This window comes from Opisthocomus hoazin, chromosome 10, assembly GCF_030867145.1.
Source record: "Opisthocomus hoazin isolate bOpiHoa1 chromosome 10, bOpiHoa1.hap1, whole genome shotgun sequence".
In the NCBI taxonomy this organism is placed as follows: Eukaryota; Metazoa; Chordata; class Aves; order Opisthocomiformes; family Opisthocomidae; genus Opisthocomus; species Opisthocomus hoazin.
In genome coordinates this window covers 31,202,238-31,215,164 of record NC_134423.1, presented here as the reverse complement: position 1 = coordinate 31,215,164, position 12,927 = coordinate 31,202,238, and the positions used below count along the sequence as shown (strand labels likewise).

At 66.8% G+C, this 12,927-nt stretch overlaps 1 protein-coding gene across 1 annotated transcript; it reads right to left on the bottom strand.

Annotated features, from left to right (window-relative positions):
* Nucleotides 1-880: 880 nt before the first annotated feature.
* On the bottom strand, nt 881-4,924 carry SKOR1 (SKI family transcriptional corepressor 1). Its single transcript, XM_075431927.1, is given in 10 exon segments — nt 881-978; nt 1,089-1,154; nt 1,599-1,673; nt 1,756-1,830; nt 2,061-2,132; nt 2,272-2,379; nt 2,736-2,832; nt 2,913-3,242; nt 3,244-4,047; nt 4,049-4,924. Coding segments are annotated over 10 exon segments (2,601 nt in total).
* Nucleotides 4,925-12,927: the final 8,003 nt, after the last annotated feature.

Sequence of the window (12,927 nt, the reverse complement as noted above, 5' to 3'; positions counted from 1 at the left end):
GGACCCCGGGGCCCGGCGCACCCCGGGCCGCGCCCCGCACCCCCGAGGGGCCGCGCCGGGCCGATCCCGGGCTGAAATCGGGTGTTTGGGGCTACCCCCGCGCCCGCCCTCCGAGCTCATTAACGTGAGAGTTTCATGTGTGAAACGAGCATATAAATGGGCACTAATGAGCTCCCGGCTGCGGCGCGGGGCGGGGATGAGGAAGGTGATGAGGAAGATGATGAACTTCGCAGGGAAGCGGGCTGGGGGGAGGCGGGGGGGATGGATAGGCCCTCGGCCCCCCCCCCCCCCCCCCCCCCCCGGGACAGCCCCACGGACCAGGCGGGTTCTTCAAGTCGGTTTTTATTAAAGAATCCGAATGCCGTACGGGGGGGGGGGGTCTCTTCCCCAGGGCGGGCGTTGTTCTGGCTCCGGGGTCGCGGGCCGCCCGTTAAAGTGCTGTCACATCCATCAATTTACACGGGGGGAGGGGGGAGCAGGAGGAGGGGGCCCGACGGGGGGGCGTGAGAAATAAATATACATCATAAATAATAAATAAAAATCCAACAAATACTGTACCAAGAGAATCACAGTACATTTATATCCATTGCACATAGCCACTTTTGTTTCCAGTCTGGACGAGGGATGAAGAAGCGGACACACACGGGGGGGGGGGAGGGAGGGGAGCGGGGGGCCCCGGGGGGGTGCGGGGGGCGGGGGCCGGGTCCCCCCCCAGCCGTCCCGGGGCCGCTCCCCGCCGTGTCGCCAGTCCGAGGGAAGCCGGGCTCCGAGTCCTCTCTGTACAAGTGTCTCCTCGTGGAAATGGCTTGCGTGGGCTCTGCCCGCATGGCTTCGGGGGAAGAGGACGCGGGGGGGGGGTCCTGGAGCCGGGGGGGGGGTCTCACTGGGGCAGCAGCGGCGGCTTGAAGGAGCAGTTCCCCGTGCAGTGCCGCGGGGTCAGCATTTTGCAGGAGAAGTGATGCAGCGCGTCGTGAGCCTCTGCGGAGCGACGGGGCCGTCACCCTCCCGGACCCCCCCACGCTGGGGGGGGGGGGGGGGGTGTCGGCCCCCCTTTAGAAGTCTGTGTGTGTGCCCCCCCACCCCGGTACCTTTCAATTTTTGCTGGATGGCGTAGCGCGCCTTCCTCTCCTGGTCCAGCTCGTTGCAGAGGGTATCTGGGGGGGGGGGGGGGGGGAGCATCACACCGCGCCGGGGGGGCCCGTCGGGGGGGCACAGGGCGAAATGGGGGGGGGGGCATAAAGTCTGGCACGGCTTCCCCAGGTGATTTGACGCCGCGGTTTTTTAATTCAGCCCGGGTGGAAACCGCTGCCGGAGGGAAGGGTCGGTTCGCTGCCGTGCGGTGATGCCCCGCAGCCGTTTGCGGAGCGGCTCGAAACCCCGAGACGAAGCGGAGCGCGCGGGAGGATAGCGATTTAAAAAAAGAATTAAAAAAATAAAAAATAGTAAAAAGTAAAAAATAAAAATAAAAAGTAAAAAATAAAAAATATAAAGTGGGGGTGGGAGAAAAAAAATAATAGAAATAATTAAAAAAAAAAACAAAAAAACGGAGAGAGCCGAAAAAGGAGATTAAAAAAATGGCTTCGCCGAGCGGGCCGAACCTCGGACGATCTGCAGCTGCTGCACCATCTCCTCCCGGTACGCCAGCTCCCGCTTCATCTGGTCCTGGAAGTTATCTGCGGGCAGAGGCTCAGCACCGCGCCCGCTGCGGGGCCCGATCCCCGGCAGGGATGGGGGCGGGGGGGGGGTCGCCGGTACCTTTCAGGCTCTGGAAGTCCCTCTCCAGCTTTTTCCTCAGCTCCATTTGCTCCAGGACCAGTTTTTGCAACTCGTCTGTGCGGGAACACACGGCGGGGCTGAGCGGAGCCCGCACGTTTCCATGCGGAGGCGGCTCAGCCCGCCGCTAATCGCATTACGGCACGTTAATCACAGGAGTTAATCACTCCTGCAGCAAACGCAAATACCTGGAGCCGCCAGGAGAGGCCGGGGGGGGGGGTCCCCCCAGCTTCCCCTCCCCCCACCTCGGCAAGGCGCCGACCCCCGCAGCCCCCTCTCCGCCTCACCTCGGGCCAAATTTTCGATGTCCTTTTCCAGCAGCTGAGTCCCGGCGACATCCATCCCGAGCCCGTCGTCTGCTGCGGGGGGGGTGGGGAGGGCACGGCGTTGTCAGCACCCCCCAAACCCCCCCTAACCCCCCCCCCCCTCCCTCCCCGGGATGGGGGGGCTCCGGCGGCCCCGCGTCGCCCCGTCGAGGGGCCGCGGACCCGCGCTCACCTCGGTCGGCGCTGGCGGGGCTGGGGTGCGGGACGGTCCTTTGGTCCTGATAGGATTTTCTGGCCTCCAAATCCTCCGCCGCGGGGTGATTGTCTTCTTTATCTTGCTCTTAAAGTGAATAAACCGATTGTCGGCCATAAGCAACGAAAGTATGGTCCTGATATATCCTTAATTACATAATTACGGACAAAGCCCTCGTTAAAACCTGCTTAGCGGGCATCCTAATCGCTTTGCTGTTGGAAAGTAGCTTGCTGGACGGGGGCTTTGCCCCCCTCCCCAGCCCACCCCCGAGCCCCGTCCGGAAACCGTTTACGTTCGTTTTTCTCCCAAAATACCCCCTCAAAAAAAAAATAAAAACGAAAGCGGCGGCGCGGTTGCCCCCCCGGGGTCCGAGCAGCCGGCGGGGGCCGTGCCCGGGGCCGCGCCCTCGATGCGCACCGACACTCCCCCCCCCCTCGATTTACCCTTGGCCTCGGGGGTGCAGAGAAACGCGGCCGGGGCTCCCAGGGAGGCGGTGGGCTTCAGCGGCTGCAGGGGCTCCCCCCGCTCCGGCCCGTACACCTGCAAAAGAGGGAGTCAGAGCGGCGGGGGGGGAAGGACCCCCGAAGGCAGAGCCCCCCCCCCCCCCGCCGGCCCCGCACCTCGTAGGCTCCGCTGCTGCTGCTCCGCTCGGGGCTGCCGTCGGGCTGCTGGCCGCCCTCCCCCGCCGCCGGCTCGCCCGCCTTCTCCTCCGGCCCGTCGGCCCCGTCGGGGGACGGCTCCTCGGCACCGGGCAGCAGCCGCGGCGGGTCCCGGCCCTCGGGGGGGGCGGCGGCGGCGGCCTCTTCCTCCTCGTCCTCCGGGAAGCGGTTGGACTCCACGTCCACCTCGGGCTCCTCGGCCGTGTCCCCCCCGGGGGAAAGCGATCGGTAGCTGGAGCTGCCCTCGCTGAGGAAGTCCGGGGAGAGGTAGCCGGGGCCGCGGCCCCCCCCCGCCGCCGTACGCCTCCCGGGTGCCGTAGAGCTTGGCGATGCTCTCGGCGTCCTTCACCACCGGGCGGAAGGCCGAGAGGTAGCTGCCCTTCCTGGGCAGGGGCAGGGGGGCCAGCAGGGCCTCGTCCCCCGACCGCTCCTCCTCTCCCGCCGCCCTCGACAGGGCGCTGGGGCAACGCTCCCCCTCCCCGCCGGCCCCTTCCTGGGGGGTAGCGCTGCTCCTCCCGCTCCCCGACGGCTCCGAGCCCCCCTCCAGCTCCCCGTGACGACCCGGCAGACACGGAGGTTCCGCTCCGCCCCCCCCTCCCGCCGCCGCCGCCGCAGCCGCCGCCGCCGCCACCACCGCGACCGTGGCCGCCGCCTTGGCCTGGCTCTGCGCCGGGTACGACGGGACGGGCAGGCTGCCGGCGGCCGGCCAGAACACCGGGAACGACGGGTAGACCCCGGCGTCTTTGGCGGCACCGGGTTGGTGGGGGGGTTGGGCCGGTTGGTGCGGGTGGGGATGCGGGGGTCCCCAAAACATAGCCGGGGGCAGCGCGCCGCCCTTGCCCGCCTCGCCGCCGGCCCCCCCGCCGCCTCCCGCCGCACCCCCTCCTCCCAGAGCGTCCTCCTGCTTTTTGGGGCAGAGTCCGAAAGCGGCGGCGGGGAAGCCGTAAGGGTGGGGGAAGAGGGGCGGCGGCAGCTTCTGCAGCATCCCGAAACCCTTGCTGGGCACCGGGATCACCGGGTAGCTCCGCACCCCGCCCGCCCCGCCGTGCCCCCCCGCCGCCCCGCCGTGCCCCGCCGGCAGCCCCCCCAGGCCCCCCCCCCCCGCGCTCGCCCCCCGGCTCCTGCCCACCGCACCGCAGGGTCTTGTGAGCCGGGGCCAGCTCGGGGCCGGCGGGGGGGGGCGGGTGCAGCGCGGTTTTGGCGGCCGGGGAACCCGCCCCGGGCCCCCCGACGGCGGGCCCTTGCAGGGAGAAGGTCCGCTTGCGGGTGCCGCCGTTGAACATGGCCTTGACATCCTCCCAGGCGTGCGACAGCTCCTCCGTCGCCGTCTTGTCGCTCAGCTTGAGGTGCCGGCGCCAGGAGTTGAAGTTGGCGGCGTCGGGCTGGGTGTACTTGGAGTCCGGGGTGCGGTGGGAGTGGAAGATGAACTTGTTGGGGGAGAAGTACATGCTGCAGTAGCTGCACTTGATGCACTTGGCCCGGGAGCTGTTGTAGCGGGCCGGGATGAAGCTGCCCCGCGATCCCCAAGCGCACTCGTGCACCACGTCGAAAGCGAAGTTCTCGGGCAGCTTGGGGGGTTTGTGCTCGCCCAGGAAGGACTTGCAGAGCCTCTCCGCCTCCCGCTTGGTGATCATGCCGCAGCGGCGGGAGGAGATGGGCATGGCCCCGGCCCGGCGGAGGATCTCCAGCTGCACCGGCGTGCACTGGACGCAGGTGATGCCCAGGGCCACCCGACGGTTGTGGATCTCATTGTAGCTGTAGTTCTTCAGCAGCGTGTTGGAGATCTGCGCCAGGCAGAGCCGCTCCTGCCCGTCGATGACCAGGGAGACGATGGGCACGCCGTAGAGGGAGGTCTCGCCCACTTGGTTGGGTTTGAGGGTAGTGGAGCCCTGGTACGGCTGCAGCTCCTGCTTGGAGTTTGGGGAGGAGCTTGCGTCTCTCCCGTTTCCCATCTGACTGGCGATCGCCTCCATTTCCCCCCCCCAAAAAACGCCCCTGCGAGACAAAATCGGGGAAAGGAGCGGGTTAGATGCGTGCCCGGGGTCCCGCCGCTCCCGCAGCCCCGCTCTGGCCCCCGGCAGTCCCCCGGCCCGGACCCCCCCACCCTTCCCCTACACCCCCACCCCCCCCCCACCCCGGGCGCTGCCGCAGGACCCTCCCCTGCGGGCAGCCCGGCCCGAGAGCGGCCGTAGCGGGGTCGTAGCGAGTCCCGCGGCCGCCGGGAGCGGCCCCCCCCCCCCCCCCGCACACCTCCCGGGGGAAGGAAGGGGGCACCCCCCGACCCCGGGTGCCCCGGGAGCTGCCGCGTCCCTTCCCTTTGTGCCGGCTCGCCGAGCCGTGCCGGGCTCCAACGAAACGCGGCGGGGGATGCGACCGGGGGGGTCCCGGGGCGGCGGGGCCGGGGTGCGGGGGGGGGGGGGAGGGTCGGGCTGAAACTTGCGGCTGGGTGCCCGGGACCCCCCGTGCCGCGGGTCCGGCGGGGCGGTGAGCAGCGGGCGGATTAGGGGGCCGGGGCGGGCAGGACCCGCAGCGGCAGAAGGGCGAGCAGCAGCCAGCCGGGCAAATTGGCTTAGCGGGGAGGGCTCCCGGCGCTAAGCCGCTTCCGTTAATTAACGCGAAATAACGGGGAGCGCCTCCTCAAAACGCTCCCCGATCCCCCCCACCCCGCTATCCCTCCATCCCCGCTTCCATCCCCGCATCCCTCCGCCGCCCGCTCGCACTCACCGCTCCGCGGAGCCCGGCTGGACGTGCGGGCTCTCCTCGGGGCTAGGGCCCGCAGCCCGGGGCCGCCATCAGCGGTATCGGGGGGGGCTCCCCCCCCCGTGCCCCCCCCCCCCTCCCCGAGCCCGGGACGCCCTTCACCGTCTCCTCGGGGCCGCCGCCTCCCGCCTCCGCCGCGTCCTCCCGGGCGAGGCGCGACGAGAGCGAGTGACCGATCCGGCGGCACCGGGGGAGGATCCGGACCCGTACTGGGAGACGCCGCACATTGATCCGGTGACAGCTAAAATAACGGCAGGACACACCCACTCCGCACCGGCGTGTCGACATTCACTGCCTGCGGGACCCCGCGGCCGTCAATCACCGACGCGCTCCAGTCAATCACGGCGCGGCTTTAAGGCACGGCGGAAAAAAGGGGGGTGGGTGGGGGGGGGAAAGGGGGGGTCACCACAGAGCGGGGACCCGCCCGGGCTGCCCGAGGTAAGAGCGGGGGATCAGCACCGGGTCGCTACGCGCTTCTCCGCGCCCCCCCCCCGCGCCCCCCCCCCAAATCTGGGCATCCCCCTGGGGGGAAGCGACGCTCGTTGGAAGTTTGGGTGGGGAGAGGGCGGCAACGAAATGAGGAGCCCGGGGGGGGGCGGCGGGGGGTCCCTATCGAATTCGGGGATGCGCTGCTACCGCGCATCTCCCCCCCCCCACCGCACCGGGGTGCGCGGGTGCGGGAGAGGCACCGGGAGGGCGTTTTGGGGGGGGACACACAACGAAATCGCCGGGATGCGAGGACGGGGGGGGGCGCGCCCGGGTTTTTTCGTTCCCCGCGGGGGTTCTTGCCACGCCGGCAGGACCGGCGACCACCGGCGCGGGGGTGGGGCGGGATGGGGACCCCCGCGCCGGTGGTCGCCGGTCCTGCCGGCGCGGCGGGGGCCGACAGCCGCCTCCCTTCCTCCGGTCGCGTTCCCCGCATGCATCTCTCGTCACGGCCGCGTTAATTAAACTGTAATTAATCATCGCGTCCGGCCGCGATCGGCGCAATTACACCGATCAAACAGAAGTTAATAACGGCGCGGATCGCCCCCAGCCATCACTTTTGCGCGTGTCCCGTCCCCCCTCGTCCCCCCCGTTCCCCCTCGCATCGCCCGGGAGGATGCGGCGGAACCGGCGCGGAGCGAAACGCGGGTGCGGAGCCCCCCGCAGCCCCCCCTCCGCGCGCTCCCACGCGGGAAAGTGACCGCGGCTCCCCCCGGGACGTCCCGTCGGGGGTGGGTGGGGGGGAACGGACACGCGGACACGGGGAGCGGGTGCTGCCGGCCGGGCCTTGCGGCGCGGCCTTCCCTCAACGATCGCAACCCGAGCCGGTAATTATTCCTCGCCTTTTTAATTATTTACCTCCCGCCCGTCACCCTCCAGCTACGCGGGAGCGCGGGGAGACGCCGCTGCCCCTCTCCCCCCGCCCCGTTTTCGGGTACCCCCCCCCCCCCTCCGGCGTTAAATACCCGCGGTGGTCGCGGCCCCGTTCGCGAGCCCACGGCGGGTTTCGAGGTGTCGCGACCGGGCGGGGACCGAGCCGGTGTCCGTTCCGTCCTCCGTCCCCCCCCCCCGTCGTCCCCCCCCCCCCCGGTTCCCGGGGCCGCTCCCGCGGCGGCACGTCGGGGGGGAGCTGGGGGGGCTCCGGGGGGATGCGGCTCTGCCCCGGCCCCCTCCGCCCTGCCCTTCCCGGGGCCGCTGCCCCTTCCCCGGGGCTGCTCGGGAGCGGCGGAGCCGGCCCGCGGCTCTCCCCGACGGCGGCGGCGGCGGCACCGGCACCGGGATGCGGTGGGATCGGGACCGGGATGGGGACCGGGACCGGCCCCGCTCCTCCCCGCCGCCGTATCTTTTTAACAGTTGAATTGACTGCAGGTTTTTTTTTTTTTTTTGTCAGTTAATTAGGTTTAATTTACATAATTAGTACAGTATAAAGAGTATTGGGGATAATCAGGAGGTACGTCTCGCTTACTGTGTAAACACGGATTCGGAATTAAAAATCAGATGTAATTAAGGCGTGTGCGCGCGGCTTTTAATTGTAATGAATTTCTAATTAACGCTCAACGATCGCCGCACGCGAGAGCCGGGACGTTTGCGGGAGCCGCCCCCCCCCCACCCCCCCCACCCCCCCCGGGGACCACAGAGCGGGCCGGGTGCGGGGGGTGCGGGGGGCTGCGGAGGGGCCGGGGAGGCGGCGGGCAGGACGCTGTGCCCCGACGGGACCCCCCCACCCCCCCGCCTCGCCCCGGGCCGGTGCCGGCGGATAATTTCGGTTAAAACTTGGGCAGCCGTGCCACGGGGGTATAAATAAATAATCCGGCGGGGGGGGGGGGGAAAGGGGGGGCCCTCTCTCCTGGAGCGCTGCGCCGAGATTGCCACATAAATCACGGCGGTCTAATTCAGTGGAAGTTTAATAAACGCCTCCGATTGGAAATGAATGTCCCCCATTTAACAGTTGTATCAGCACCATATAAAACCATGACCCCAATAAATTTAATTTTAGAGGCCGATCAATCCGGGCTTCTGGCTATCGATCCGCAGCGGCTCTGTGCCTTCGCAGCCTCTTCCGCGGCCCCGCGCGGGGGGGGACGGGGGGGGGACACGGGGCGCTTCGATTAGGCTCTTTATTAGGAAAAGATTGCTCCGAGAGGCCTGGAAATTAAACGGTGACGTTTTAATTACTGGACGTTGACAAAGGGAGAGGGCGGTGGCTCTCCGCAGGCCTGGGACCCCCTGCCTGGCCCCCCGTGCTGAGCACCCGGGGGGGGGGCGGGGATCGGGACCCCTCGGTGCACTCCGGGGCCCCCCCAAAGAGCTCGGGCTGTGCACGCCTGCTCTCCCCCCTCACTTCCCCCCATCTGTGCACCCCCCCCATCTTTACACCCCCACTCTCCCACTGCGCACCCCCACTTTGCACCTCGTGTCTCCCACCGTGTGCACGCCACCAATCCCACCCTGCCCCCCCCCCCCAGCGCACCCTCAGTCCCCCCAACACGCACCCTGGCCCTCCCCAACGTCCACCCCTCAACGTGCCTCAGTTTCCCCAATGTCCAACCGCCCCAGCTGCTGCCACCGTGTCCCCCGTCCCCCCCCACAGTGCTGCCCCTCACCTTCCTGTCCACCCCACCAGCTCTAAATCTGCCTAATTCCCCTCGGCCGGGGCGGCTGCAACGCACACGATCGGCGGACACGACTTTATCGACCGGGTCGAACCTTCGCCTCGACGGAGACGGAGCGGGACGAGCCGAGGGCAGCGGTTACCGCTGTGCCGGGGCGAGCCGAGCGTCGCCGCCCTCCAGGACAGAGCTGCGCTCCCCTGTGCAGCTCACCTCGCCCCACAATATTATTCCTCCTCCTGCCTGTAAAAACCCCAGACACCCATTTCCCATTAAACATCTCCCGGCCCACCCGGCTCCGTATAAACCTTGAACTTTCGCTGCGGGACTCGGCGGCGAGCGCGGCCGCAGCGGGGAACTGGCGGAGCAGCAGCCGCGCCGGCAGCCCGTAAGGCTCAATCTATAAATCCTGTCCCGAGCGCACGCCGGTGCTTTATGGCCGTACCCTTTGCTGAAGGTAACGCAGCCCCGGGTCAGCGTGGCTCCTCGGCAGCCGTGCCGCAGCGTTCCCGCCGCAGCTTCCCGCAGGGAACCGGCGCAGACCTCTGGGCTTTGCTTTTCTTCAAGCCCACCCTTCTTTTTATTCAATGTGACCAAAATACTTAAATACAGATAAGAAATCTTTATTTTTTTTTTTTTTTTCCCCCCCCTATTAGGCTTTCCCAGACCAGGCCAGGCAGCCCAGTAGTGCGGTGCTGGTGAGATGGGGGAGCAGGATGAGGCCCCCCCATCCCTCCAGATTTGTGCCCCAGCGTGCCTGTGAGCCCCTCAGCTTGAGGGGTCCCCCAGGGAAGGCTGGAGACTGGTTATCCTAAAATACCTGCTGTAGCTCAGGACTTCCCCCCTGGCTGGAGAGCCCCTCTGCTCCCATGGCATGGACATGGTGGCCACCAAGGTGCCACATCTGGGGCTCAGGCTGGTTCCCTGTGGGGCAGAGGGCAGCGCCAGGACAGCAGTGGGGTAGGGACCAGGCTTCATGGGGTAGGAGTCACCCACAAATCCCCTCACACATCTGAAGGGGGTCCCCTGAGCACCCTGTGGCAGCGCTGAGAGGCCAGGGCTGGTTGTCCTGCAGCTCTCTCGGAGCTGGGGTCACCTGTGACGTGCTTCGGTCAGCCCCGTCGGCTCGGCGAGGCCGGCTCCCAGCAGCGGAGCGAGGATGGTTCTGCTGGGGGTGCCCTCGGGTCTCTTACCTGTTCATCTCTGTCCATCACAATTACAGAATCACAGAATCACAGAATAGTAGGGGTTGGAAGGACCCTCTGTGGGTCATCTAGTCCAACCCCCCTGCTGAAGCAGGGTCACCCAGAGCAGGCTGCACAGGACCACGTCCAGGCGGGTCTTGAATATCTCCAGAGAAGGAGACTCCACAGCCTCCCTGGGCAGCCTGGGCCAGGGCTCCGTCACCCTCAGAGGGAAGAAGTTCTTCCTCGGGTTCAGCTGGAGCTTCCTCTGCTTCAGTTTGTGCCCATTGCCCCTTGTCCTGTCGCTGGGCACCACTGGAAAGAGTCTGGCCCCATCCTCCTGACCCCCACCCTGCAGATATTTGTAGGCATTTATAAGGTCCCCTCTGAGCCTTCTCTTCTTCAGGCTGAACAAGCCCAGTTCCCTCAACCTCTCCTCGTAGGGGAGATGCTCCAGTCCCCTCACCATCCTCGTAGCCCTAATTCTTGACGGGAGCGGGGGGAAGAGCCTCTGCACCTGGGTGCTTTGTCCCCACCAGGCTGAGCAGCCTTGGAGGCCTTCGTGGGGAGCAGCGCGGGGCTCCGAAACCCCACCGAGGCGCAGGGTTTGCTACTCCCACTCACTGCCCGCAGAGGCCGAGGGGGTTTCTGTGTGCCCCGGAGCCCTGCGCTGCGGGGAGCAGCCACTGACGGCTCCTCTCTGCGCTGGGGAGCCCAACGTCTCAGGGCATCTTGGCTTTTGCAGCCCCCTGACGCACCTTCTCCCTCCTCTTCCTCGCTGGCCGAGGCTGGAGGCTCCTCGGGGGGGGGGGTCCCGGGTGCAGCTCCTGTGGGGCTGGGTGCCCATGGCCCCCTGGGCTGCCCTGTCTGGACGCAGCACTGGGCAGAGGGAGCCCAGTTGGACCCAGGGAGACAAGCCCTGTGTCTGCCCCGGGTGGCATCATCCCCCTCCCCACCCACAGCTGAGGTCCCTCTGTCACCAGACAGCGCTTTCTGCCGCTCCCCATCAGCGGAGTTTGCTCCCTGTAGGATTAGGGATTTTTTTTTTTTCCAGCCAAGACCCAAATTCCCAGATTTTGCTTCAGACCTTGCCCACGGGCTCCCAGCACCGTGGAGGCGGAGGGGCCCCGTGGTGCCTCCCTTTTCCCTTGGTGCCTCCAGGTGAACTTTCCCCGCGGGACCACGCAGCTCTGCGAGGCAGGAAAACACACACGCCACCCCCAGACCCAGTCCCCTGGTTTGCTTATGCTCTCCGATGTCACAGAATCACAGGATCCCAGCATGGTCGAGGTTGGAAGGGCCCTCTGTGGGTCACCCAGCCCAACCCCCTGCCCAAGCAGGGTCACTCAGAGCAGGCTGCACAGCACCGCGGCCAGGCGGGGCTGGAATATCTCCAGAGAATGAGACTCCACAGCCTCCCTGGGCAGCCTGGGCCAGGGCTCCGTCACCCTCAGAGGGAAGAAGTTCTTCCTCGGGTTCAGCTGGAGCTTCCTCTGCTTCCGTTTGTGCCCGTTGCCCCTTGTCCTGTCGCTGGGCACCACTGGGAAGAGTCTGGCCCCGTCCTCCTGACACCCACCCTTGAATGTCAAATGGCTCCAGCGAAGCTCCTAAGAGCCGTTCCCAGCGATTGCTCAGTCGCTAACGTCAGCCCATCGCTGGCCACTGCCGTCCCTGCTCATCGGACGTTGAACCCAGGGAGAGGGACGGGTCGGGGACCCCTCGCAGCCCCCGAAGCCGCAGCCCACGGCAATTCCCCGTTTCTGGTTTCTTGGACAGATGTATCCGTGTGCACAGACACACAGGCAGCTTTTCAGGCTGCTCTTTGCGAAGCAAAGCCTGACGCTTTGCCTTTGGAAAGCTGACAGCAGGACGTATCGGGCCACGGGACACAAGAAACCAAATATTTTCTAATTCTGTGCTGCATTTAAGCGCAAACCACCCTGGGCTCATCCCGCAGGATGAGCTTCGCCTGGCAAGGACCGCAGGCAGGGAAAGGCGGAAAGAATGGGAAGTTTTGGTGCAGGTGGGACCTACCCAGTTTTCCCAGAGCCCGCGAGCTCCCGCATGCCCGCTCCCGTGGGGTCTATCGGTACCACCACGGCTGACGTTACTGGGAGAGGAAGCAGAGTGGCTGGGCTGCCGTGGGGCTGCTGGTGGAGTCCCTAAAGGAGCTGCTGGGATGAGGAGTGGGACTGGGATGAGGAGTGGGACTGGGGCAGATGGGGGGGGTCACTCAGCGCATCTATAGCCTCCGCTGCTGAATTAACGTGTCTGTTCTGCACCGCACCACCACCACCGCCGTCTTCTGAGCAGGACTCAGCTGCAGGGTATGATATCGCTGCGTTTTCTGCAAGCTTTCCAGCCAAGAAATGCCCTGGTTCAGACTCCAAGAAGTTGCAGCTGGAGGAGAGGGACAACGTCCCCCGGCAGCCCTGGCTCCGGCGCAGCTCCTGCCTTCACGGCGAGCAATGCTGAGCCCCTTCGCAGCACCCAGCGCTTCCAGCCCTGCCCGGCAGCTGGGAAAACCTCGTTCCCTGTTCGCTCCCCATCCCTGGAGCGGGTTTTGGGGCCTGGACAGCGTTCTGCACAAGGCTGGTGGCCGAGCTTGCGGCTGGGCTCGCAGCAGCACGTTTCCACGTGTCTCAGCGATCTCAAAGTCACCTCTGCGTGCAGGCAGCCCTCGCGTCGACGCAAGATTTTCCAAGCCCAAACGCAGCCCAGCAGCTCCGCTTTGTCGTGCTGCTCGCTGGGCTGCACCCCAAGGGGACCCCTTCAGCCGGGTTTGGGGGGGACCCTGCACTGCATCGGGGTGCCCCACGGCAGGCTCAGCCCTGAGTGGCCTGGGCACGGGGTCGGCACTGGGCATGGACCTGCTCGCCATGGGTGGGGGCACCCAGCGGAGCTCAACCTGCCCAGATCCTGGCCCAGTTTTATTGC